The sequence below is a fragment of the Ptychodera flava genome, chromosome 2 (genome assembly GCF_041260155.1).
Source record: "Ptychodera flava strain L36383 chromosome 2, AS_Pfla_20210202, whole genome shotgun sequence".
Lineage (NCBI taxonomy): Eukaryota > Metazoa > Hemichordata > Enteropneusta > Ptychoderidae > Ptychodera > Ptychodera flava.
Window position 1 is genome coordinate 16,979,944 of NC_091929.1, and position 27,027 is coordinate 17,006,970.

Consider the following 27,027-nt stretch of genomic DNA (forward strand, 5'->3'; position numbering starts at 1 on the left):
GTACTAACCTCAGTTGTTCATCATCCATCGTTGCTTGTCTGATTTCTTCCATCTTGTCTGGTGTTCCTGGTTCCATTGCTTCCAGGTTATCAACATGTGCTTGTATTTGACCTTCCGTGTCAGGTTTTTCTATACACTGAATCGGATTTCTTGACAGTGTGTCTGCCACTACTAATTCTTTTCCAGGTACGTATACTGACTTTGCATTGAATCGCATCAACCGTAGTAGTAAGCGTTGACATCTTAGTGGTGCCTTGTCAATGTCTTGGCTGTTGATCAGTGGTACTAGTGGTTTGTGGTCAGTCTGTAGTATGAATGACTCTAGACCAGTGATGTATCGGGAGAATTTCTCACAAGCCCAAACGCCTGCTAAACACTCCTTTTCGATTTGTGCGTACCGCTGTTCTGCTTTCGTTAGTGTACGTGAAGCATATGCAATAGGCCTTCTGACATCATCATGTTGTTTGCAGCAAGACTGCACCTAGTCCGTAGCTGCTGGCATCTGCACTCACTATTGTTGGTTTGCTTGGGTCGTAAAATGCAAGTATTGGTGTAGTAGATACCAATTGCTTCATTTTCTGGAATGCTTCCGCTTGCTTTACGCTCCAGACCCATGCTACATCTGTCTTCAGTAATTCACTTATTGGCTGTATCACTGTTGACAAATTTGGTAGGAATTTTCCCAGATAGTTTACCATACCGAGTAGTTGTTTCAGCTCGTGTTTGTTTGTTGGCGGTTTCAACTCCTGAATTGCCTTTACTTTTTCTGGATCTGCGCTGACCCCATCAGCGCTGATTATTCCTCCAAAGAACTTAATACTTGTTTTTCTTATCTCACATTTACTCTTGTTTAGTTTCAGTCCTGACTTTTCGATGACTTGTAGCGTATTGTCGAAGTGGATGTCATGGTCTTGCATTGTCTCGCCATGTATAATTATATCATCCATAATCGCTTCTGCTTTCTCATTGTCACGTAACAAGTCTGTCATCAAACGCTGAAATATTTCTGGTGCGGAGGTGATTCCGAATGGCAGTCTTTTAAAACAGAATCGACCAAATGGTGTGATGAATGTAGTCAACCTTGAACTTGCTGGATCTAATGGAATCTGCCAGAATCCACTCGAAGCATCTAATTTCGAGAAAACTTTGGACCCTGCTAGTTTAGGGGCTATGTCTTCTAAAGTTGGAAGCACATACCTTTCTCTTTTTACTTCTTCATTGAGTTTCCTCAGATCCACGCATATACGAACTTTCCCTGATGATTTTGCGACCACCACCATCATGGCACACCACTCTGTAGGTTCAGTGACCTCTTCGATGATTCCGCCCTCTATCATTCTCTGCAATTCTTCCTTTACTTTGGGAAGGACTGGAAATGGAATTCGCCTTGTTGTATTGACACTGTATGGCTTTGCTCCATCTTTCAGCTGTATTTTTACTGGCTTGCAATTAAATATGCCTATGTCTCCAAACACGCTTTGGTTTGTTTGTTTTGGACTATCAGGCTTGACAACTTCCTCAGCTCTGATTACTAGGCCCATCTCACAAGCGACTTCTCGTCCGAGTAGATTATTAACATGATCTCCCTCAATGACGTAGACCTTGGTATGATATATTTTCCCCTTGTGCTTTATATCGGCAATTGACCATCCTTTACAATTCAGCTTACCTCCTGAGCTGATAAGATTGGTATCTTGGGGTTTCAAAATTGCACACTTCGGAATGCATTTGTGTGCTTTCTCAGAGATAGCCGTGATGTCGGCTCCGGTATCAATCTTGAAGTTAATTACTTTTCCATTAATCTTCAAATTCACCTGCCAGTCACCCTGTCTTTTTCCTCGCTGGAAACTTCTCCAAGAAAGAGGGATTGTTTTACTGACCCAACTTCATCATTACTTTCGGCGGTAGTGACCTCTTTGACACCTTTACTTCTGCAGACAGCTGCAAAGTGTCCCGTTTTGTTCCATTTATTACACTGCCTTCCTTTGGCTGGGCAATCACCCTTCTCATGTTTACGGCCACACCTAGTGCAGGCACCTCTGGATTTTTCCTTCTTTTTACTTCTCTGGGGGTTTTTACCAGACCGAAATTTGCCTTTGCCTTTCTGTGCAATTTCATCTAAAGCCTGGACTTTTCCTTGTGCTGCTACTTGGTGGGTCACTGTTTCAGAATACATTGCCATGTCTACAGCTTTTCTACCGTTATGTTGGGTTTAAACTGTAGTTTCCGTGACAGTTCTTTATCCTGAATGCCAAAGATTAACTGATCTCTGATGTGCTCATCCCTGTCACCGTACTCACATTTGTTGACTATATGGTAAAGATCTCTCACGTATGCCTCCACGGTTTCCCCTGCCTTTTGTATGCGACGGCGGAAACGTGCCCTTTCATTGACGACATTGTTTCTTGGAACAAAGTGCTCATCAAATTTCTTCAAGACTTTCTCATAGTCGTTTGCATCTGCTTCTGCATCGAATTTGAATCGCGTGAGGATTTTCTCTGCCTCAGCTCCCATATGATAGATAAGAGAATTTACCTGGATTTCTCCGTCTTCTTTGTTGAGCTTTGTTATGAGCCGGTATCTTGCAAAGCGCTGCTTCCATTCTGGCCACTCTGGGGGCTTGAAGCTGAAGTTTTCAGGAGACTTGATGTTCGATTGTGCTGCCATCTTCGTCTTCCTTTTCTCTTGGTGTTCAGTAGTTTACCGCTGCCACCATGTCATGAAATACGACGAGGCTCGATGTCGTTTTCAATACATTTATTACTAGCTCTACGAAAGCTATATACACAACTCAATTGACTGTCGACTAACTACCAACGTGTCGCTGTCTCATGTAGTCTTATGTAAAGTAATCTGATACTGATACTGATTAGCATTGTAGTCATGGTAACTCTCAGTAACTCAAGACAGAATATATGATCAAATCTATATAATATATTATCTACTCTTAGTAAAAATATAAATACAAGTTTAAACCTGAATCCGAATATAGTATTAACATGGTCTGGAATGTCAGTACCGTTCCGATAGGGATTCCGATAGGATTCCGAAGTATGGAAAATTCTCCTCCATTAAAATCTATCTGTATATAGAAACACAAATCATGAGTACAGACGCATTTCCAGTTGCTTTTCAATTGAATAAGCTGAGCGTACCGACAGTACAGCGTGCTGATAATCCTTCCAAACCAAACGGGGGAGTAAAACCTATTCTCATGGACTTAGAAATATATGTAACGCCGACAGATAAATTTACTTTTCATCCTCGGGATGTGTTCAAAGATAACGTAATCACTCATCGATCAGCTAAAGAAAGTAATATATGGCTGGGCGGCCCGCACATGAAATACTGGGACCAGCAATTAAATTTCGCTGTATGGTGCAGCACTACTGGTTGTGGTATATCATTCGCCCATCTCTTCGATAAGAAATTTCCACCACAAATACGATCATTCTGCCGTTTTCATGTATACTTTACAGTACGTCGGATCCTTCATGAAATGGGCGTTGCACTTCCAGACGATGAAGGGATCTTCAAAGCCGGCGACAATCCATACAATCTCGTCCAATATGAACTTCTATGTACAGAATTTGGAAATATAAGTCCCACGAAGTCCGACTTTCGTTATCGCGGCGGCCAAAACTCAGGTCTTGGATATGGATATATATATTACACTAATCGTGGCCCCGTTCGACAACCAAAAGCAATATACAATGGACACGACTTTTTCCTCTCCGCTGACAGTGGCGTTTTCTATACACATACCATTTTTGGAAAGAAAAAACATGTACTGCCCGACAAAGACCGACCACATTATTATTTCTTCCGAAATGATGGATCGGAGGGTCAATACAATAGTTTTATCCCTCTGAAGGGAGACACAGGATTAACAAAGGCCGGTCTCGCCCGCCTCAATGAAAGCCTTGAAGCCTACGTATATTGCATACTTGGTGCACAAGCTAATATTCGCAGTACCATAGTGGGCGATACTGGCAGTGCAGAGCAAGTCCGAAAAGAATTCGGCATTCTCCTCGAAGATGAAATTCGCAATACCGACAAAGTAATCAGTTATAGGCGATACCAAGACACAATAATGAATACTGGTGTAAAACTTGATATGGCAGTTTCGCCCAATTTACTTCTCTTGCCGTCTAAAATGGTTATTCTTTCGGGCCCGGCAATCACAACAGAATCTATGGTCTTCGGGTGAATGGAGATATAACACGGAAATTCGAGAAAGTGCTAAACATGAGATGGAAGGGGAAGAGGATGCTGTGAAGTGGCAGGACGCTGTGCCGCCTCACAATGACATGAGTCGGATTCCCCTATCGCCTTCGGAACGGGAACGGAAGGCAGCATCCGTGACAGTCGCCGGCGCAGAACCTATTCATGAATATGGCAAAATTGGTTTGTTATCTTCAGCCATATTCATTACATTTATGTACAGTATATAGATCCGTTCCGATGGAGATGTATGCAACCCCGCCATTCAACATGATTATAACTGGACCGACAAATTCTGGCAAAACTGAATATGTGATGGATCTCCTCACCGGTCCGTACTTAAGGAAATTTGAATATATAGTTTTCATTTGTCCGACATTCATGAACAATAAAATGTATAAAAAAGATTCATTTTCACCGATGATAATGTGTTTGTGTTTCTGGTCGGCCTCGATGCTGTGAATGATACACTAGCCTTCATAGCCTTGTCTAAAGATATGAAGAAGCGCAGTGACTTTTTTAGTCAAACTTGGTTTCAGCGTGAGACACGACGGATTATCTGTCTGGGTTCTGACTCAACAATATACTAGTATTAGTAAACCATTCAGGGAAAACATACAGATGTTAGTACTATTTTACACACAGAGCAAGACAGACAACAAGACTATTATAAAAGAATATGGAATGGAGGTGTCAGAACGGGAGGTGGGTTCCCTAATCAGACAATTGAAAAATACACCATTCAGTAAACTAGTATTTCATTTACGGCATCCGTATGACATACAATTTTTCGTATAATAGGAAAATACAGGAGTATCAAAAGGTGAGAGAAATATAAACATTATTATGTTCAATATAAACAGCTGCTAAGCTAATCATGGCTTCGCCGATAGGACCTGAAGACAACACCGAAGGAACTCTTAGAGAATTATATTACAACCTGAAAACTGGTTTTGAAGGTGTACAAAAATTATATGACGCAGCACGCGCCAGCGGACTAAAAGTTACTAAGAAAGAGGTACAGGACTGGTTAAAAACTCAGCTAACTTATAATCTACATAAACCAGTACCTCGTACTCGAGGTGCGTTCCGAAGGGTGGTTCAGGCGGGAGGTGCGTTTTCGTAACATCGATAGACGAGTTTTGGAATTCCCTTCACCATTCGCAAAAGAGAATAAAAACATTTGATACATGCTAACAGTAATCGATGTGCTCAGTAAATATGCATGGGCCAGGCCGATACAGTCAAAAATGGCTGATGATACTCTGAAGGCGCTACAAGACATAATTAAGAAATCCGGGAGGCAACCCGACAAACTTCAGACAGATGAGGGGCGGGAATTTACTAACCGAAAAATGCAGAAATGGTTGGAGGAGTCGGGAATTCACTGGTTTCACACCTACAGTGACAAAAAAGCTAGCGTCGTTGAACGTTTTAATCGTACTCTTAAAACGATGATGTGGAAATATTTCACATACAGACAGACACGCCAATGGCTCCCTATTCTACCACAACTTCTCGAGAATTACAATAACACCATACACGGAAGTATCAAAATGAAACCCGTCGATGTAACAGAGGACAACGATTGGCAGGCATTTTATACACTTTACCCTGAGTTGGCAGCCATGGGAGCTAACCCTGAATTCAAGCCGGGAGAACGGGTTCGAATTACAAAATACAAGACCACTTTCAGGAAAGGATATTTACCAAATTGGACAGAGGAGATTTTCATAGTTTCAAAAGTGGTGTATGCAGCTGGACTGGGAACGCCGCCAGTTTACAAAATAAAAGATCTGAATGGAGAGGAAATACTCGGCACTTTCTATTCTGATGAACTTCAGAGCGCTGCTGGTGCCGACGAGCTGTACAGAGTAGAACGAATTTTGAAGACGAAAAAAATTAGAGGAAAGAAATATTATCTGATAAAATGGAAAGGTTATCCAGAAAGTTTCAATAGTTGGGAGCCAGAGGAAAATGTTATTAGAACTTCGTAGCCCTAATGGAACGGTTCCGAAGGAGTACTCTCTGTAGTTCCTGTGCTGGTACTTGTCAAGTACTAACGTAAGTAATTACGAAAGTTATTCAATAAGTACCATGGAGCAAGCCTTAATTTCTTGAAAGCCGAAAGTGTCAGTTTACCACCACCCCGCTTCCAACCACCTGGCCAAGTATTTATCATGTATTGTCGTAAGTAATGTTCACTTATTGCATCTTTTTTGGCTGTATGTGGATGAGGTGGTACAGGGGAGGATCCTCCGGAGCGTTCCGAAGGGGCACATATTAAGTTTGCAAGATCTTCAAAGCGACTTCTCATGTTGCCATGGTCCGTTCTTTCCAGTCCTCCTTGTTCAGCTTTATCGATAAGTTCTGGTTGAAGTATAATGTACACAACTGAAATGAGCCATAGACAAGTAACTTTAAAGTCTTGCCACTTCATCATATCAAGTGCCTGTAAGTCAAACGGAGCATTATAAGCACACACAGATTCACAAGCATTAAGAAGTTTGTGTAGGTTCTTGAGTGAGACTCGAGGTTGTTCTAGTTGTTCTTGATTAGGTGGATAATAAGCTTTTTCAAGTTCCTCCTCGCCAAAACCGTCTATTAAAAATCCCTGGCTGCCGCTATCGCGTGCCGAAGGGCCGCTCCATGCAATTCCAAAGTCAAAAGCTCGTGGAAAATCTACTGGCCCGACTGTCTCAGTATCAATTGTTGGATTAAGTATATTCTTGAGAACTTCAGGCGTAAGAGATTGATGAATTACCAAACATGGAAGCCTGTAGTCATTACAAATTTCTAAGAAAACTTTTTTGAACTTATCATGAATCTCTTCTAGTTCTTTTAAGGCGGCTATTTCATATTGTCTGGCTCGAGTTAGAATATTCCGCCTGCAATAATCAAAAGGCATATCTTTGAATATGATAATGAAACTGTGTAAATCGTCAAATGCCTTTGAAACAATCTTTTTTTCTTCCGACAAAACGCCCCGGATTCGAGAAAAAGTCAGATGTTGAATTATGGAAGAGTCACAAATAATGTGGTCGGTGGCGCCCACCAAATTTACTGCATCGTAACTCTTACCACTTCCAGTTGGTCCATTTATAAATATGTATGACATTTTTGTGCTATCTATATCATAGAATTTTTTTTTTAATTATTTTTTGTAAAGATATATTATGATAAGACAATGGCAATCCTTTCTATTTCAGATGCAATAAAAATACTTGAAAGTGGAGAAAACAATATTCAAATCAGTGACGGCAAACTCATATTTGGTGAATATGTAGATCCTATTATATATGTAGACAGTGAGCTAGAAGTGGTTTTCCCAATCGGGCCTAAATATGGTTCAAAAGATCCTGCTACATGCGATGAAATGTGTGTCCGTTGGCGACCGAGTCTTCAAAAGTTTATCGATCTGATAATATCGTGTACCTTAGGTGAAAGTTTCGATGCAAGCACTGCTAAAAGCTATGCTGCAAGCCTGGCTTCTCACTCCAAGAATAATTTATTATTTTACAATCCATCTAAAGTGTATCAGAAGCGAGGGAGCGACACACAGACAAAGTATTTTAAATTTCGGTTTAAAAGAGGGATTCACAATCACGATTTCGCTACATGTATTGATATAGTTCAAGAAATCGACTGTGGTTTTAAAGCAGTGAGCCCATTGCCAGCCAGAGAAAATCCTGCTATTGTACCTCGTAATATCCAAAAAGGTAGTAAGATAGAATTCTTAGCATTTAAACCGCGCTTAAATAAGCGTACCCTTTCTTTCACTATAGAGAGGTTATTTTGTGCCGCGCCTAATAAACCAGAAATTCAAGATGCAGAAGAACTAGTCGACTTAGAAAGATTAGGCGAGATATATAAACAAATAAATGCTCTCAAAATATTATAGTGGATTTTGATGACCTATCATAGAATAGAATAATTATTTTTTCTTTTTAAAAATTTTTAGGATAGTATATATTATAAAGATTATTATGGACGTTTCCCGCCGCTTACAAAAAGCATTCGACGGGGCAGTTTTACGAAAAGAATTTCCTGAAGTCAAGCGAGTCGAGGATATCGAAACGCTGGTGGATATCAAAGGTATGACCAAAGAAAGAAAGATGTACTCTGTTTATACAGATATGGAAGTCAAATTATTGGATCCGAAAAACGGTAATACACAAATTCGTACATTGCCTGTTAAATTAAAAGATACATACACAAAAGATGTAAGAGGATCGGAGATAAAACAACAATTAATAGATCGCTACGACCATATGCTTGATACAATTGAAAATGTTGAGGGTTCTGGTCTCGTTCTCGAGGAGATACTTAATTTTGAAGTAATTCTAGTAGAAGTTTTACTCGGGGCCAGCCGCACCAGCCCGATTCAACTTCCCCAATGGTTAAAAAATAAGCATTGTGTGAGCGATCTTATTCTTCCTTTCGGCAGCGAGAATTGTTTTCAGTATGCTGTCGTTTCAAGTATAAAGTTGAGCGACATCACGTTTCGTGAAAAGAAATGTGGACAGACTAGAAAAACTCTTTTGATGGAATACCATTTCCTACGCCCGCCGATGAGACTGTATTCAAGCGCTTCGAGCATCAAAATCCAGGCATCAAACTCCAAGTATTTCAGATCTACGAGAATGATCCCGCCCCGTCCGACATAACTGTGCTATATAGTAGCTGTAGCGGAGCCCCTATCGGAGGTGGAGCTCATTCCGATAGGGATCAAATAGCAAATATCTTACTGATAGTCGGCGAAGACGCCCTTTCGGAACGGTTCCCCTCACGGAACCGTTCCGATAGGGGAAGTGGCCACTATGTACCAATTACTAAATTAAATCGCCTTCTTAATTCTCGTAATAATCGAAAGAATGAGCGCAGACAGAAGTGTATTTGTATGGTTTGTAAGCAAGGTTTTGCATCAACAGAAGAATTAGAAATACATCAGGTATATTGTGGGACAGACACGGCTCAGCCAGTTTTTCCTAAGGAAGTATGTCAATTTGAAGGACATAAGAAGAAGGTGCCCTGTCCCTACGTCGTGTATGCAGATACTGAGGCAATTATTGAGCGGGGCACCGGCCGACACATTCCAATTTGTCTTTCGTATGTTATGCTTGAACGATGGCCAGGAAGTAAGCCGAAAGTTTTTAGTAAAAGAACATTCACGGGCCTCTCCTGTGTTACAGAATTTCTAAAGGATATGAAGAAAAGGGCTGAGAATTATTCGAAATCGTATTATTGGAAAATAAAACCGATGAAAGATAGATCTAATTACAATGATCCAGACTGTATTGCATGTGGAGATGAAGCCGGATACCGAATAGTGAAGGATAAAGATACTTTTTATTGTGAAAAGTGCCGCCCATCAAGAACCATTCCTATCTACTTTCACAACCTCAAGGGATACGATGGTTCTTTTATTTTACAAAAAATACATGAAATCAGGGATGTTGACACCGGAGGGGGTAACGAACCAGAGCCAAATATCATAGCTAAGACGGGTAATGGTGGAATTATGTGTCTTATGAAAACATTTATTTTTAGTGCCTCAATTGTTGTCGATGGGGAGAGGGAGACAAAGAAACGTTTCTTTTCTATAAAGTTTATGGACAGTGCTCAGTTGATGTCTGGGTCACTCGCGAAGTTGGCAAAGACTGTGCCAGAGAATGGATGGACGGCAGTACCACTTTCGTGCCCGGACATTCAGCGGGCGAAAGGTTTCTTCCCGTATGAATGTTTAGATTCTCCCAAGCGATAGGAAGAGGACCAGCTCCCGGAGAGACACAAATTTTTATAGCGCATTAACGAAGAGGGGATTTCGGAGTCTGATCACAAACATGCATTGCGAGTATGGGGCGAAGTTGATTGTAAGACGATTCGTGATTATATGGAATTCTATTGTGAGACTGACGTTCTCCTTCTTGCGAATATATTCGAAAATTTCCGTGACACATGTTTAGAAGCATATAAGTTAGATCCAGCCCACTATATGTCAGCGCCAGGCTTGACATGTTACTTTATACAGGTAATAAATTTAAACTCATTCAAGATGCTGAGCAGATGAATTTCATTCAGAGGGGAATTCGAGGTGGTATCAGTCAGTGTAATATTCATTACTTACAGACAAATCATCCAGCTTATGCAACAGACGAGCCTGGCGGAGCTGGGGGGAATTATGATCCAGAGAAGCCGCTGTCCGAAATAAAATATCTCGATGCTAATAATCTTTATGGCTGGGCAATGAGTCAACCGATGCCGGTGGGCGGACTTCATTGGATGACAAAGGAAGAATATTTAGAATGGTCTGCTCAGAATGGTGGAGCAGGCTTGGATTGGGGCTGGCCGGCGCTAGATTTCCGCCAAGTTTTCTAGAAGTAGACTTAGAATACCCTACCGAATTACATGAAGAACATTCCGATCTACCTCTAGCTCCACACCACTACGAATTTCCGAGGCAGGGAGCTACCGCTGGAGGGAGTCGACTGATTACAAGTCTTATGGACAGAGAGAGATACGTCTTACATTATAAGTTGCTTGAATTCTATCTTCGGATGGGAATGCGACTGAAAAAAATACATCGGGCGCTCGCATTTGAAGAGGCTCCATGTCTCGCGGAATATATTGACTTTAACACTAAAATGAGGACAAAGGGAAAGACAGATTTTGAAAAGAATTTCTATAAGCTGATGAATAATGCAATGTTCGGCAAGACAATAGAAGATGTTCGAAAGTACAGAGACTTTAAATTTGTTTCGGGCCGGAACCGTTCCGATAGGGGTACGGATAGTGGTCGTAAAAAGATTCAGAAGTATAATCCAAAGATGAAACATATAACTCTCATAACTTCCGAAGAGGATGGCGATTCCTGCGACAGTGTCCTACTGGAACTGAAAAGGGATCAATATGAATATAAAAAGCCAGTTTTCATTGGCGCGGCAGTACTCGAACTTTCTAAGCTGCTTATGTATGAGACGCATTACAATTACTTTCGAAAGCAGTTCCCTGGAATACGATTAGCCTACATGGATACTGACAGTTTTGTTTACAGTGTGCCTCTTCCTTCTGCAGATACAACTTTCAATGATATAGTCCGAGAAGATGTGGAAAAGAATGGTAAGGAAACGATATATGATACTAGTGGGATAAAAGACGGGACGGGAGTTCCAAAGATTAATAAAAAGGTGATAGGTAAATTTAAAGATGAGTTGAATGGAGAACCTATTCTTGATTTTGTTGGCATACGCTCGAAAGTGTATGCTTTTCGAACTCCAACTTCCGAGACAAAAAAATAAAGGGATAAAAGATGTTTTTGTTAGAAAACATTTGAACTTTGAAGACTATAAGGATCTGTTTGAAACTGGGAAGGAGCCCGAGCAGGCACATTTTGTGCAGTTTGTACGGAAAAAACCTGGAGAAATCCGTAGTGAAAAGCGTAGTAAAATCATGATGGCGCCAAATGATATCAAACGTGTGCAGTTATACAATCCAGACACGGGCGAATGGTTGGCAGAAACATATCCGATAGGACGGAGTTCCCCTTCGGAATAGAAACGGAGTTCCTAACGGAGTCAACTTTCATATCCATTTAATCCGTAATGTTGCATGTATCTTTCTAGTGGTGGACTAAATCCTTCTTGTTTTTGTATTTCTAGTGCCTGATGAAATATGTTTTGAATAAGTTCTGAGGTGCGGGTATCTTTATTCTCTTCTTTCTCGTTCCGAAGGGATGCGCCTTTTTCTTGTATTTGTGTAAGCAGCTGTTTATATTGAACGTAATAATGTTTATATTTCTCTCGCCTTTTTGATACTCCTGTTTTTCCTTGTATTACATCAATAATAACACCTGGTATAGGAGTTAAAGCTAAAAGAACTGGAACTGCCGGAATTGCTGCTATGACAGCAGAACTTACAAGAATTCCCTTAGTCACATTAAGAGCCATATCAATTCGACCCATTAATTTATAACTGCGGCGATATGCAGCGCTAGTTCTTTCGATATAGTCGGCCAATTGTTCAACACTTTCAACAACTGAGACGTGCATTTCTTTTTACTGTATATGTAAGGGATGATAAAAAATAATTGTAGTAATATAGAGAGACAATATGGCAACAGGAGAAGAAAATATAGAACTCCAGGATTTCGATGATGCAAATTTGAATGATGATGATGCTGATATTACTGAAACATCCTTTATAGACGATGATAATGCCCTTGCAGAAGCCGATCCTTTCCAGGCTAGCCCGCAGGTGGGTCGTTTGACTGAACTTAGAGTAGATAAAAAATTAAGTATGGTTAATCAATTCTTAGACTATAATGAAATTACTGATCCGGATGCATTAAATGTATTGGCTACGGAATCTGAGATTAGGGATGGAAAGCTGTATTATAAAAACCTCAAGCTGTCTAAAGATAGAGGAGGTGGATTTTATAAGCTCACCACATTAATGAGAGAAAAAGGAGGACATGAATTTATGAGAGAAATATTCGGGGGTCGCTCTAGCGCAGAGCCCGAATATGTGAATCGTACATTGCATTCTGAAGATGTGAAAAACGATAAAATACCGGCTGAGAAGATGACACCAGAAGACATGGGTATATACAAAGATGAACTGACATTCTTACGGCAAGATGCTAGTGGTAATGCACATAAAATACAAGCTTTTGAAAATAAAATCGAAAAATGGAACAATCTAAACCCTGAATATAGAGCTATTAATGATGAATTAAGGATTGCGAATATGCGTCTTGGCGAGCTTAACAATGAAAAAGTTAAAATAAGGCTAGAGAAAAGAGAAGTTGAAAAACAGTTAAAGGAAATTCCTGTAGAACACACCCAAGCAAAAGAAAAAGCTGAAAAACTACTAGCTGAACTTATAACAAGAGAAGCTAAAATTGTTGATCGAATTGAATATGAACATGGTAAGATCAGTGAGGCACGTGAAAGTCTGGCATCGACTAGGTCTCTTCGTGATGTAATTTCCGATCCAGAATTGTCACTCAGGCTGAAGCTGACACAGTTATTTAAACTGAATGGTATTACAATAGCTGCAATACTGACTGCCCTTGGAATGACAATATCAACAATTGCCTTGGCTGTGACTAAAGGAGGACGAGGGGGAGCAGGAACTGGAGCAAACACAGGGGGTTCAGGCCCGCCCAAAGTATATACAAAAGCGAAAGAAATTGTAAAGCAATTTGGTGAATGGTTAAAAACCTTGGCCGCAAAAAGTGCTGCTGCAATACCAGGTTTAATCGGTTCACTTGTTAGTTTTCTATTAAAAACAGCAGGATCAGTTGTCGGATTTGTTGGAGAACAGCTATGGATATTTTTAACTGGTTTAACATTAGTCATAATAAATAAAATTATGTATTAATATATGACCAAGCATGTTTGGTGAAAAGAATATTACAAAGTTTCTTTCTAAAAATAAAGACCTGTTTGGTTTCTCTGTTGAATTGGAATGGTGTAAACTCCGACGAGTAAATCGACATATCCTTCGAGCAAATCCAGGTGTCCGACTCAAAGATGATAATCTATATCATAACATATTAGCTTTCGTGAAGGAATGTCAAAAGACTAACTTCTTTAAGTGACTAGAATTCATAAACGTATTCCAAGAGATTGATAATGATGACCAGGAGGTCACATATCTACAAGAATATTGGGTTCTTCGATTGATTCGCGACAAAGGTAATCGATTTATCTTTCAGTCAAATGGAAATATTCATGTAAAGATGTGATTTTTTTCTTCTGAGTTACAATATACAATACATGAAGTGAAGATGTGATTTATTTTTTGAATTTTTCTTCTGAGTTATTATATACACGAAGTGAAACTTAAGATGTGATTAATTTTCTTTTTAACTGTAATTTTTTCTTCTACACTACTATATACATTACACGAAAATGGGATACGATAGATCATTATTACCGAATTTCAGCAACCGAATACCGCAGGGAACGAAGTCAGAAAGAACTCATCATGTGGTTGCTCATAATCCAAGTGAGGCAGATCCAGGCCAGACACTTATCATACAATGTCCGAAGTTAGAAAGCGGAGTAGTACTAGTTCCAGATACTTTCGACCTGGTTTTTGATCTCGAAGTAACGGGACATGAAAATAACCGAGTAGTACAAAATGTTGCAAAAAATTTGGTGGAGCGTATGGTTCTCACATTTGAGGGTCAGGCACTTTTCAATTTGAATAAATATAACCTTATTGAATGTTATCGCGATCTCTTCAAACATAAAAAGGAGAGAATGAACATGACACTGTACGGAATTCAGAACGAAAATCTAAGAAAATTGAGAAGTGGTGCGAAAGATGCAGATCACGCCGTCGCGGATGATTACTTACTTTTCGACACGTATAAAACAAAATATGCTATTCGTCTGAATCATCCCCTCATAACAGGTCATGGGGTTGCATATCCATCAGCGTTAGGGAGTCATATTGAATGGAAATTACGCTTGCACCCGTCTCCCAATTACTTGTCAGTAATAATAATCTTTTTACACCCAAGTATAAATTAAAAAACATTCAAATGGAATATGAGACATTAAGTGATCAAACACTCGCGAGAGAAACTGCTGGTTATTACAACAGTGGGAAAAGTTTTCTCTACGAACATTTACATTATTTTAGAACAATCCCATTCAAAGAATCAACCACGGTTATCAATGAAAATATAAATGTACCACGACGTAGCATGAGAGGTATCATGATACTCTTCACTAAAAATCAGAATCAGTTAGAACTGAACAGTGAACTTTTCTTTAATCCATCCATTGAATCTGTGTCTGTAATGATTGAGGGTATTGCGAACAAAATATACGCTCAGAAGATGTTACCAAGACAATTTTGGACAGAAACAAGACGGTATTTTGCTGAAGATAAAGATTGGTGTGAAATTGATATAGATGAAGTTGATTATTTGAAGAATAAATTCTGTCTGTTTATCGATCTGCGTAGTTTTAAAGATATTGAATTTCATGGAAATGGTCTAAGAGTAATGAACACAAAAGATGGCATACAACTTGAAATCCTGAAAAAAGATACCTCAGTTAAGGCTGGCGACGACGCTCGCGATGATAATATATTTGCTCATGTTTATGTTATCAGTGATGCAATGGTCTCTGTTGAAAATAGTAGATTAAAGTCTTTACTATTTTAATGGAAATGAAAATTGTCTCGAGTTCAGAAAAAACCTACCGGAACCGTAACCGAAGGGATTCTGTAGAAATTTTTTCATGAAAACTGTAGAATGACAGACCTGTGTCATGACATCACAGGCTGCTAAGCAACACTCGAAGCCTATCAGAACGGGAAGCCCCTCGACATATACCTCAGTCATACCGTAGGAAAAAAAATCATATCTTCACATACTTACATCAGCTGGACTCCGGTTCTGCTTCCGTTAGTGTACTAACGTCGACTGACTGACAACACTCGTTCCGTAGCCCTTTATATAGACTAGTTTGATGATGTTGACTCACATGTAATTTCCCATGGAATTCCCCTCACGTACATGTCTATACATGTTGTGTGTTTATAAATAGGTCAGACAACTGTGCGTGACGCGGCTGAGTGTAAAGACATGTCAGTGCGGATACAAGGGATTAGGGGAATTCCCCACAATAGGCAAACGCATAAGAGGGGATTACCCCTTCTGTACTATTTCTGACTCAGTGGGGAATTCCCTCTTCCACGCATGCACAATAGGCAAACGCGTAAGGGGAATTCCCTGTAGTTAAATAAAACAATATTTACCACAGTTGACCTCGTTTATATTACTACTATGAATCTTCAATGACCATTTTTTTGGTATGGGATATTTTGTTGTGTATGCTAAAAGTGTATGATTACAGCTGCAAGGACTGACTGACTGTTCACCATTTTTTAAACAGAATGACATCCTAAAGAAATAATTAAAGGCAAAGAATTCTAAATTTTACCATAACCCAAACGGGATTCGAACCCCCACACACTCACGGCAACATCGCCTAGGTGATAGACCTCACACAAACCCAATCGGCCACTGCTTCCAACCCAAAATATGTATATATCAGGAAGCATTGTAAAATACTGCATCTTTACCGCAGTAAGGTCAAGACCTATTTCATGTTTTACAAAGTGTAAAAATACTTGTCAAGATGCTTCCATGTGGAAAATTTGGCTACCAAGAAGATTTTAACCAAAGAAATGTTTTTATGATAATGTAGGGTTATTCAAAGAAATTAACAGCGTAGATATGTTCACCTAGTTGGTTGGATAATTTTAGTTTGATCAATGCTACTCGTCAAAGGCTTAACCATTCTTACATACTGTACTTTCTAAACCGTAGGCAAAATTTGTTTAGACATAACACATAATCACGAACAAAATTTGATCTCAACATGCAAATACAGGTTAACTAAGTCAATGTTGTTTCACAATTACTTAAAATTAACAGTTTACAGAACACCAGGACAGGTACAATAATATTATAGATGCACTTTCACCATTTATCTTATGTAAATGGCACTTATTTCACTTTACATTTTAATGTAACACAGTCACGTCTGCAAAATTTAAACCCAAAGAGTACACAAGACATCTGTATAATCCTAGGCATAGAGTGACCACCTCAGATTTGAAATGACTGAAAATATCAGTAGTAAGGGCTTAAATTTATTTTGAATTGTAATTTCTTGTTTTGTGGCCATCAATTTCAATGTTAATATTTTTTAAAATTTTCTCAGAATAGTTACATTTAGTTTATTTGTACCCAAAAGAGTCATTATCTGTACAAAAGAAGGTCTGGTCAAAGAGAGCTTGAGAACTCAATTATCAATTTCAATGAATTGATCAATTAAGTTGCTGATCTGATAATGTCTTGAGATAAATGTATGTAAAAATTCTTCATATGAACTTTGATGAATTAGTTTGAACAAAGGCTGGCCTTCCCTTTTATTTGTAATTATAGTTCTCTACAAATTGTACTAATCTAAATTGTATGTATTTGTATTTCAGACAATGAAAAGAAGAAGTCGGGTACTAGAAAGTGAGGAAGAAAGGATCATGTGGGGGAAAGTACGGCCAGAGCTCATGTCCGATGAGGAAGAGGAAAATGGTGTCATCCAGCTGAAGACCCCACAGTGGAGAGCAGAGCCACTAAACGACTTGAGTATTTGAAAGATTTTCCAAAGAAAGACTTAGAGGTCTTCCTCACTGAGGGAGAAACCTTCCCGCAAATATGACACTACTTTGGTGATCTAAGGGTCAAGTGAATGACATTTACAGTTCTGGTTTGCACAGACCTTCCATCATTGTCCGTTGTACATCCGTCCATGCATGTCAATTTTTCAGCTCTTTGTCCTTCATCCAACAAATTTTTATACTTATTCCAATTCTGATGAAATGAGCAAATTTGGTTTTTTTTTGACATTCCATAATTTTTTTCAAAATCTTCAAACTGCAGGTCAGACTACTTTGATATTTTTGATATAGGCCCTAGGAATTTGATTTTTTATAATTATTTTTAATTTTTTGTTTGCATTGTTTGCATCGCCATTTTAGTTGCTTGGTAATTAAATAATGTTTTTCATTTGAAATGATACTGCTTGTTGACATTTACTTTGGATGTGAGATGAATGCAAGAGTTGCTTGTTCCTCATGCTCTGTTGGTTATAAAGCAATCTGATTAAAATCAGATGTAGGTTACTTACATGGCATTCTCTTGCTGTCACCGAGAGGCAACAGCAAGGGAATGCTGCGTAAGTAAAGACGTTGCCGTACTCTACATCTGATTTTAATCAGATTGGTTACCTTGTCTTAAATCAATCTTGAATTGCCTAATGCTTAAAGGCAATTTGTTTAGAGTTCAACTTGCTAGATTAAGAATGAGCATAGACTGATTGCATACTGATTAAACTGACATGGATAATGGTATAAAACATGATCAATGAATCCATTACTGAAGTCGGTGAAACACACGGATGTCCAACTGTGTTTTTCTAGCTATCAAAGAACTCAAAATCATGAATGAAAGTGTGAATTAATAATTGCTGCTTTATTTCCCTTTTGCAAACCCATGAAAATACAGATCTGTATTTATGTACATACAGACTAACTGTCAGGAAGTGGCTTAGTTCTGTTCACAAATTATATAGAAAAATACAGGAAAATATAGCCCTTTATTTTCAGAAATACAGGTAAATACATGGAGATGTATTTGCCCTGAATAAACAGTGCATATACAGATGAATACAGACTGTATTACCCTGTATTTCCCATAAATACATGGCTGTATTTACTTGAATCTGTCTGACTTCGCAAATACAGACAAAATACAGGTCAAGACATTCTGTATTATAGCCTTTTCACGCAGTGAATATCAAACAGTTTCAACCTGACTCTTTAACCTGACATTTTGTTCAAGTGATCTTCTCAAATATGCCATTTATCTAAAATAAAGAGTATAAAAAAAAGAGTATAAAATACAAAAATTATTAATTCGATTGGTTTCAATCCTGAGAAACCTATTGAACTAAGATATCGAAACGCCACTACTGTCGATTAGTCTCGATGTAACAAAAAACGAAATGCCTAAAAATGTACAAATTTTGAAGAATTATCAACATGTTTAATTCGTGATTAATAATAATTGCTGTTCAACTTTTTCACATATTGTTGACTACTTCACTACTAAATTCGATCAAACATTATTTCAATTTTTTTGAGAACCTTCAAATTTAGATGAAAATTAAAGACTGTAATCGCAACGACTGCTTATAAGACTTTTTTATACTCTCGCATCTCTTATGAATAAATTCTTGTGCCAGTTGCTTATGATACGACTCTTTGAGATTCCCATTATTCAAGTTTGGATTTGAAGTAAACTCTCTTAAGTAAAGTTGATGCAATTAAAGGCATTTGCAGAACCCTATTGGTCGAATACGTATATGTAACTTCTTTCTTGACCATCAACATCATATCCTCGAGGTGTTTGCTCTCTGCATACTGTTTGAATACTTTACACAACGCTTGAATAAACAATGTACCGTCTTTTTCGTTTCTGAACGAAAAGAAACCTAGGGTAGAGCAGGAATGAAACAAAAAATTAACATCAGTTTCTCCTAAAATTGTACATTCATTTAAATGACTTATCTTGATCCTATCAAACAACGATACATTGTAAATACCAAGACTGAAATAAAAAAGACTGTTCGATAGCTGCAGACGCAAAGAAACACATGCCACATACTACATAAAAATGTGAATATCAAGTCAATTCCGACTGCATGGAGCCCACATAAACAAAATAGAAGTAAACAGAATGACAGTAAAGCGAAAAAGTGCAGCTTCATTCAAGGTGGTTTATCTTTCCAAAAACTCGACAACCACAGTCTCTTTGAGTGCATGCATGCATGCATGCATGCATGCATGTATACATGCAGGGCGTTGTTACAAATTTATAAAGGTCAAAATTACCATCTGCCATAGGATTCAATTTAGAATATATTAACAATATGACAAGAAATGATAATAGACAATACGTAAGCAATAATATACCGCCTTTCGGTCCATAATGGACTCAAGCAAACTTTATTACATGCCTCGATACAGTGCAAATCAGTGCATTGATTTGAATAGAAACATCCGGGACGTTAGCGGGCCTGTGAACGATGTACGGACCGGTGTCCATAGTTATCCATGGAAACCGGTCCGGTGAAGCCAACACAAAAAACAACCAGCCGGAACTATTTTTTCGTCGAACTGGGGGAATTTTCGCTGGAAGCACATTCAACATGTCATGATTTAAAACAAATAAATGGAGACTGGGCTTCGTATTAAGTTTAAGGAATGTCTGTATTTATTTCACTGAAATATTGACGGAATGATTATCAAGTTTTGAAAAATGTGCGCAACACAAGTTTGCCAGACTGAAGGGCGCCGGGAAAACAAAGAAACAAATGCACGAATCATGTCTTGTAGTTCAAATTTTGAAATGTTTTCGGAGCGACGGTACTTGTCACTCCACCAATAAAATTAATAAGTCAATAGTGTTCGGGAGCTGAGATGCTAAAATGTTCGTGAAAACGTCAGAAGTAACAAAAGTCGCGAGATGCAATGCGTAGACCATAGACCTAGACTCAGTAGAAACTCTCAAAGTTTGAAGAATGAAGTCGGAGAGTCCGTCGACTTCTATTCTAGTTCCTGGCTCGAATCCGAGCTATCAATGACCCGAATGCGTCGGTATTTCCGTTGATGGTTGAAATTAAACTGAGAATTATACGTTGGTGACAGGTTTTCTTGCGTCGACGACGGTAAGTTGATATTCAGCGTGCAGTTATTCATAATGGCACCTGCGAACATTTGCTGAACTTTCGTGTGTTCGGTTTTGAGCGACGGCTTCGGTGCAGGTGATGACTCAAAACTTTCCCGTGCTGGTTCTGGCTGAAGGAGTGTTCCGATTTTGCATGTCTTACCTCTATTGCTGCTGTCGCTAAGAATATGAGACATTTGTTTCTGCTCACTGAGATCGAATCCGTGGTCATAATACTGGAGCTAGCCGCATTCTGATGACCTGTAAGCTTCGCAATTTTGTGAGGAGCAACACCGGCAGACGATAAACGCTTGACACAAGTTTTACGCACTGAATGGTTTGTTTTTCGACCCGATATAAAAGCTTCACGCGTTGCATTTGCCATCAAATTTCCGAGAGTGTTCTTACCCAGTAGCCTTGCATGAAACCAGACGTCAGACGTGATCATGTGAGATTGGAGAGGCGTGGGGTAAAAGTCAAACTCAGGTTCAAAACTTCTTGCGGTCGATGTTTCACGTACTCACGATATAGCGCAACGGGATCTCGCTTAGGATTTCCTGGCGTGGCAAACATTTTTGGGGCAAATTCTTGTGCAGTTGTTGTAGTTCCATCTCTTGTTTTTGTACATCTCTCGTGAAACTCTAGATATTCAGTGCCTTCGGTATCGCGGCCGGTCACGATGTCGCCAAACTTTAGTTGCCGATGCTCGTTTCTACCTCTCATTCCAAAGTGTTTTCGAATAAAAAGAACATGGTGAAATTCGCGCTCTGTGGATTATTTATTCCCAGTACTCCGGCCTGCCACAAAGTTTCTTCCTCTTCTGCCGAAATTTCTTCCGACTTCAGCTCCTTTCTTCCTTTACCTTGGCCTTTCAAATCAATTGTTTCGCTCTTATCGCTTGGTTCAGTTTATGAAATACACGGTCGTTCAAACTTGCTGAGTAATTCTTACTCCCAAGGTTTCTCTCTAGGCTGCACTTCATGTTGTCAGAGTCGAGGGTTCATATTCAGTGCCATCCATCTTTCTTATCGAAATGAAAAACTTACTGAGTAATTCATTTAGCTTGGTCGGTTCAGTGCACTCCAGCCGACGTGTTTCACTGCAATTTTGCGCCAACCATTCGGTACATCTACGGACATCACGTTCTGTAGACTTAACCGCACTCTCCTTCTGATGGGCTCGTATAAAATCGTCAACTTCATCGGGCACACTATCTTCGGGCACTGGTCCCAAAAGTTCGTCGAGTTTATCAGCTCCAAGTGGCATTAGCCACTCTATCATTTCACCGTCGTGATTGTCTGCTACAGTGTTGTCAGCCATGATGGAAATACTTTCAAAGTTACGATAGGCGCTTCACGCTGGTTGTAAAATATCAATGCGCGCATGGGTATTTTGACTCTCGTTAAAATCTGTTTGATGCTGATTGATAATGTTAAAATTGTTTGAGAATACCCTGCATGGAAATAAATGTCATATAGCGTTAACTGGGAGGAGGCATGTAATAAAAATATTATTGCCTGAATACATGGGTTTATGTGCCCTCGCAGCAGGAGAAAATTTGCCCTCCTGGTGTCGGGCAAATTGTCACCTGCTCTCGGGCACATAAACCCATGTATTCAGGCAATAATATATATTACACAGCATAATATACGAGTGAAAACATAATGTATGGAGTACAAAGTTTGCTTGACTCCATTATGGACCGGGAGACAGTACACTATTGCTATTATTTATGGTTTTGGCGATGCCAGTGAATTTGTATATCTGGGAAACAAATATAAAAGAAAATGTAAACGGAGTTTGAAGCCAGTAAATATCGTCCATCCTGATCGGCCCTGAATCTCTATACTATGTTCATTTACACACTCCACTGCACTGTACACAGGCACGTCTAACACACAAACCATACGAGAACTAAATGTGCTCACGTTGTTTACAACAGGTTCATAACGTAGCGGTACACTTTACAGAACCACAAGATATCTGTCAGATCATTATCTGTAGCAGGTTTCATCAACTTTTGCACAGTACTTTCAAAGTTAAATCACTTATTGCAAAAATTGATTAATATGCAAATTAGCTGTTTATTAACTTGACACTATTCGATTCTTCATGGGACAATTAGATATATCAGATCAACATTTGTATTACGTTCCATTAAGTATGCAAATGGAACCTTAAATAACTTGACACTGCTCAGTGCATGTGCTTCTCGTGACAATTATATATTTATCAGATCAATATATGTAGCAGGTTTCACCAAGCTAGGTGCCATCTTTTAAGAGTTTTATCATTAAATAAAACGTTCAATCAATATGCAAATGAACCCTTGATTAACATATCTCTAGCATGTATCATCAAATTTGGTGCAGGAATTTTGGAGATATCACTAATTATAAAAGTTTATGAGATATGCAAATGAACAGATAATTGACATGATACACACAGTGTCAACAAAATGTTTTTAGATTGTTAGGTGTGAAATGTTTCATGAAAGTTTGTGCAGTATTTCTTGATAAAATGTCGATACTGTCATTGCTGTTTCCATATGAATCCATTATATGGAAAAAATGATGTTTCATAACTTTATTAATATGTATGTCACACTAACCAAAATCTAATCAGTTCTTACAATTTATTTCACGCTTCATCTTGTCTATTTGTGAATTTAATTTTGCCACCTTTGGAAGATTGCATCTTGAGACGAATCCCCACAGTTCTAACCGTTTTAAATTTTGGGAAAATCCTCCAAATTTACAGATTTTTCGCATCGATTTCCCCTATGTGAAAGTGCACACGGTGTCAAACTGTAACTACAATGGATTTATCGGTCGCGTCCGTCGATCGTCGAGGTCGATTTATTTCGCGCTTCATCTATTTTATTTGTGACTTTCATTTTCCCACCTTTGGAAGATTGTAACTTTAGCAAGTCCCCACATGTGTACGCGTACACATTGTGTATGTTGAACTGGCGGCGGCGCATTGTAAATTGCAAGTACAGATGCCGTCGCCATGTTAGCGTTTAAGATAAAAAATAAAACAATGCCTTAAAATGTTGAACTGTATCTGTGTTTATCATGATCTCCAGGTTTACCACCATGATATTCTCTGCAATTACTCAGAGGATAGAGTTTCCACGTCACTGCCATAACGTACATTGCAATCTATATCTTCACTTAAGGTTTATTCCACATTTAAAAATGCGTTGCATATTAATCTGAATTTTTTGAATTTCTGATAGAAACCAAGTGTTAGAGGTACGATGTGGAAAGCTGTTACTGAGCATATAGTCAGGATCAGAGCAATGCCATTTCCATCCGTAAGAGAGCTAGGTTTGATATGGCAGTGGGCTGTGAACCAGAAAGATAGAAATAAGGAAATTGAGTCATCATGCAGCAATAGGCAGGGAAGGTTTGATGTAGCTGAGTTGGCCGGGAAAAGAAAAATTACACGTGATGTAGTGCAGGAATCTAGGGAGAAAGATTTGGCCATCCAGCCTTCTAAACGCTTACTGAAACAGGCAACGGACAGACTACTTAAAGTTAAAAAGAAACTAAATAGTGTGAAACAGGATGAAACAAGAAAGATGAGGGACGCAAGTTCCAGATGAAACAATAATTTTTTTCAGATGACTTGATAATTGTTCATTAAACTGTGGAAGACAAAAAAAGAAAAATACATTTGTGCTTTTAATTAAAAGTGGTCAAAGGTGCAAATTTGGATTATGTTTTAAATTTGAATCATAGGGAAAGACTGCATTAACTTGCATGGTACCTGAAAACCAGGTCCTTGCCAGACCAGCTCGGGTGACAAACAGAAGACATTTAATCCACCAAGGTGTTAATGTTCCATTGTTACGTTTATCATATCCAGCTGGTGCCATTGTAGGAAAGGCAGGTATGTGGCATTAATCCTCTGATAACTAAGTAAGGAAGTGGGGTATTCCTAAGTTAATGGAGCTTTCCCTTAATGTGAAATATTGATTTCCTATCAATAAAAATAAACTACAAATAAAGCTAAGTACAAATGATTTTGATATATTTTACAGAGAACATTCATCAGAGAGGAACTGTCAGGCCTTTATGAAGTGGTGTCAAAGGACAGCTGTCTAATGCCAGAAAACAGCCAATTGCCTTATTGCCATTTGATATGAAAGGTCTGGCTTTTGTCTCAGGAGAGCTCAGTAACTCTTCCAATTTTTTTTTCATCATTTGCTAATGTCTCCTTATCTGACATGGGTACAATAGATGCCCAAGTAGGCCCTCAAAGCAAAACATGGCATAGGTGGGAGTACCAAAAAAGAATTCTTGATGCGGCAGCTGTCAGTAAATTGAAAAATAGTCTGAGTAAATCTCTTAAACCAACAACAGCAAGAACCAAAATAACTAACTTCATTGCCAGTAGAAAGTCCAGACAACCTCTTTAAGGGAAATTCATTGACTGTGCCAAAATAGAGCCATATATTGCAAATCAAAAATAATACTTGGCAGCAGTATTTTCAACTGTTACTAACAGATGTTGTATCAAGAACACCTGTGAATGCACTGAATTGTAATGTTAGTTTGAAGACCCTGCCAGCAACATGTACAATGTATAGATTTATGGATATCCTCAAAGTGACAGCAGGTAATTATATAATAAAATAGTTAAGCTCTATAAAGATGATGCCAGTGTTTCTGTAAATAAATTGGATTTCAGGTTCACAGGTGAGGAAACAAAGAAAATGTGCAGAAACTACATACGTTTGGTACTGGCTCTATGTGCTGATGGCGAGAATAACCAAATAAAATTCCGTTTGTCAGTGTTTGTATATGTAGGTATGTTGTTGAGAGACATGACATCTCTAATCAGTAGATTTAATGTCACTGAGGCTGATCTTCTAGAGGTAAAAAGCAAGTGTAGACACATTTATAATGCCTACTCTTTGTTTCTCTCTGTGAATTCCACAGTGTGGCATATTGGCCACATAATTCCTCTACACATGGAAGAAATCATGGGAGAATTCAATCAGGGTTTAGCATTAAATACCATGGAAGGCCGTGAAGCTAAACACCAACGTTTGGCACTTTATGCTGAAAATTCAACTGCACAGAATAGATGGCACCTTTTGTTCCGTCATGAGTATATATTGTTGTACTGGCTGAGATTAAATGACATAATTGATAAGTACAGGAGGAAGGTAGACCAGTATTTTACCAAAGAGAAAGAGAAGTACCGGTATGTCCCAGAAGAATGCTTAGATACAGAAAAATTCTGCATATATGAAAACAAAAAAAATGTCTCAGACACCCAGTGTGCCTTTTGTTCTTATTGGATCATGAATGATTTTGTTCAGTCTCGCAAAGATGGGAAGATTACAAACAGGCTGAAAAAGCTTTGCCATTAAAACCATACATATTTGAAAGGCACTTTTAATGCTTAGATGAAAACTTACAATATGTTGTACTCATTTCCTTCAAACTGCACAATAAACTGTGTATGTGTGATGGTTTTAGATCACCTGTTTTCTATATAAATATTATGCATGGATAAATTTTACTGCAATGAATTATAAGAATTCTTAATTTGTCTATAACAGAAATAGATTATTTGTTGTTGTTATTTCGCCAATAATGCAATCAGTTTATGAAGAAGTATTTCATTGTTATTTTGTGTGCAGTAGCTGTTAGAAAACCCCTAATGAAATTGGGTGAATCTTGAAATTGTATCTTTAAAGAGAAGTAAAAGATATTAATCGTTATATGTTAGAAAATGAACTTACAGTATTGATAATTTTGATTAAACATTTGTACTTTTTTCTGACATAATATAGTCATGATCAAGTGGCATGACATGTATCTTATGAACATTGAAATAAAAAATAGGCGTTAATCTCTGCACAGTCAACTGCCCAATGAACAATATTAATATCTGAAATTTTAGATAATTGACATCGAATTGACAACTTCATAGTTTATCTCCCAAGGAGAAGGAAGATATTCATGTAACTTTAATATGTAATAACAGCAGAACAAAAAGGGCTTTGTATTAACATGAAACAAATACAATAACCCTTACCAAATTTTGTGTCCGGAAAGTGCCCCGGAAAGCGCCCCGAAAGTGCCCAGTAAGCGCCCAGAAAGCGCCTGGTTGCTATTTTCACTGTCCGGAAACTGCCCGTTTTGATGTTGACTTCGAATTTTCAGTGAATACATGCATCCGGTAACTGCCCGTTTTTGTCCGGAAAGTGCCCAGTTTTACTGACTTAGTTTTTTTCACTACAATTTACTGTCCGGTTTTTGCCCGGTTTGCTCATGAAATAGAATTTCTCACACGGTAGAAGCTGACTTAGTCTCTTTATAATTTTGGGTGTCCGGAAAGCACCCGTTTTAGATTTGACTTATTTCTGCTCTAACAAGGGTGTCCGGAAAGTGCCCGTTGAATAACAGACTTTAATAATATCACATTCAAAGTGTCCGGAAAGCGCCCGTTTAATATGGGACTTAACT

General features: G+C 38.6%; 1 protein-coding gene across 1 annotated transcript in view; it reads left to right on the forward strand.

Annotated features, from left to right (window-relative positions):
* The window catches only part of LOC139115876 (uncharacterized), a 38,226-nt gene extending 20,398 nt beyond the window's left edge, over positions 1-17,828 (forward strand). Inside the window, exon 7 of the mRNA XM_070678284.1 lies at positions 17,245-17,828. Within this exon, the coding sequence (XP_070534385.1) occupies positions 17,245-17,406 (162 nt within the window). The 3' untranslated portion in view covers positions 17,407-17,828. The remainder of the gene's footprint in view (positions 1-17,244) is intronic.
* Positions 17,829-27,027: the final 9,199 nt, after the last annotated feature.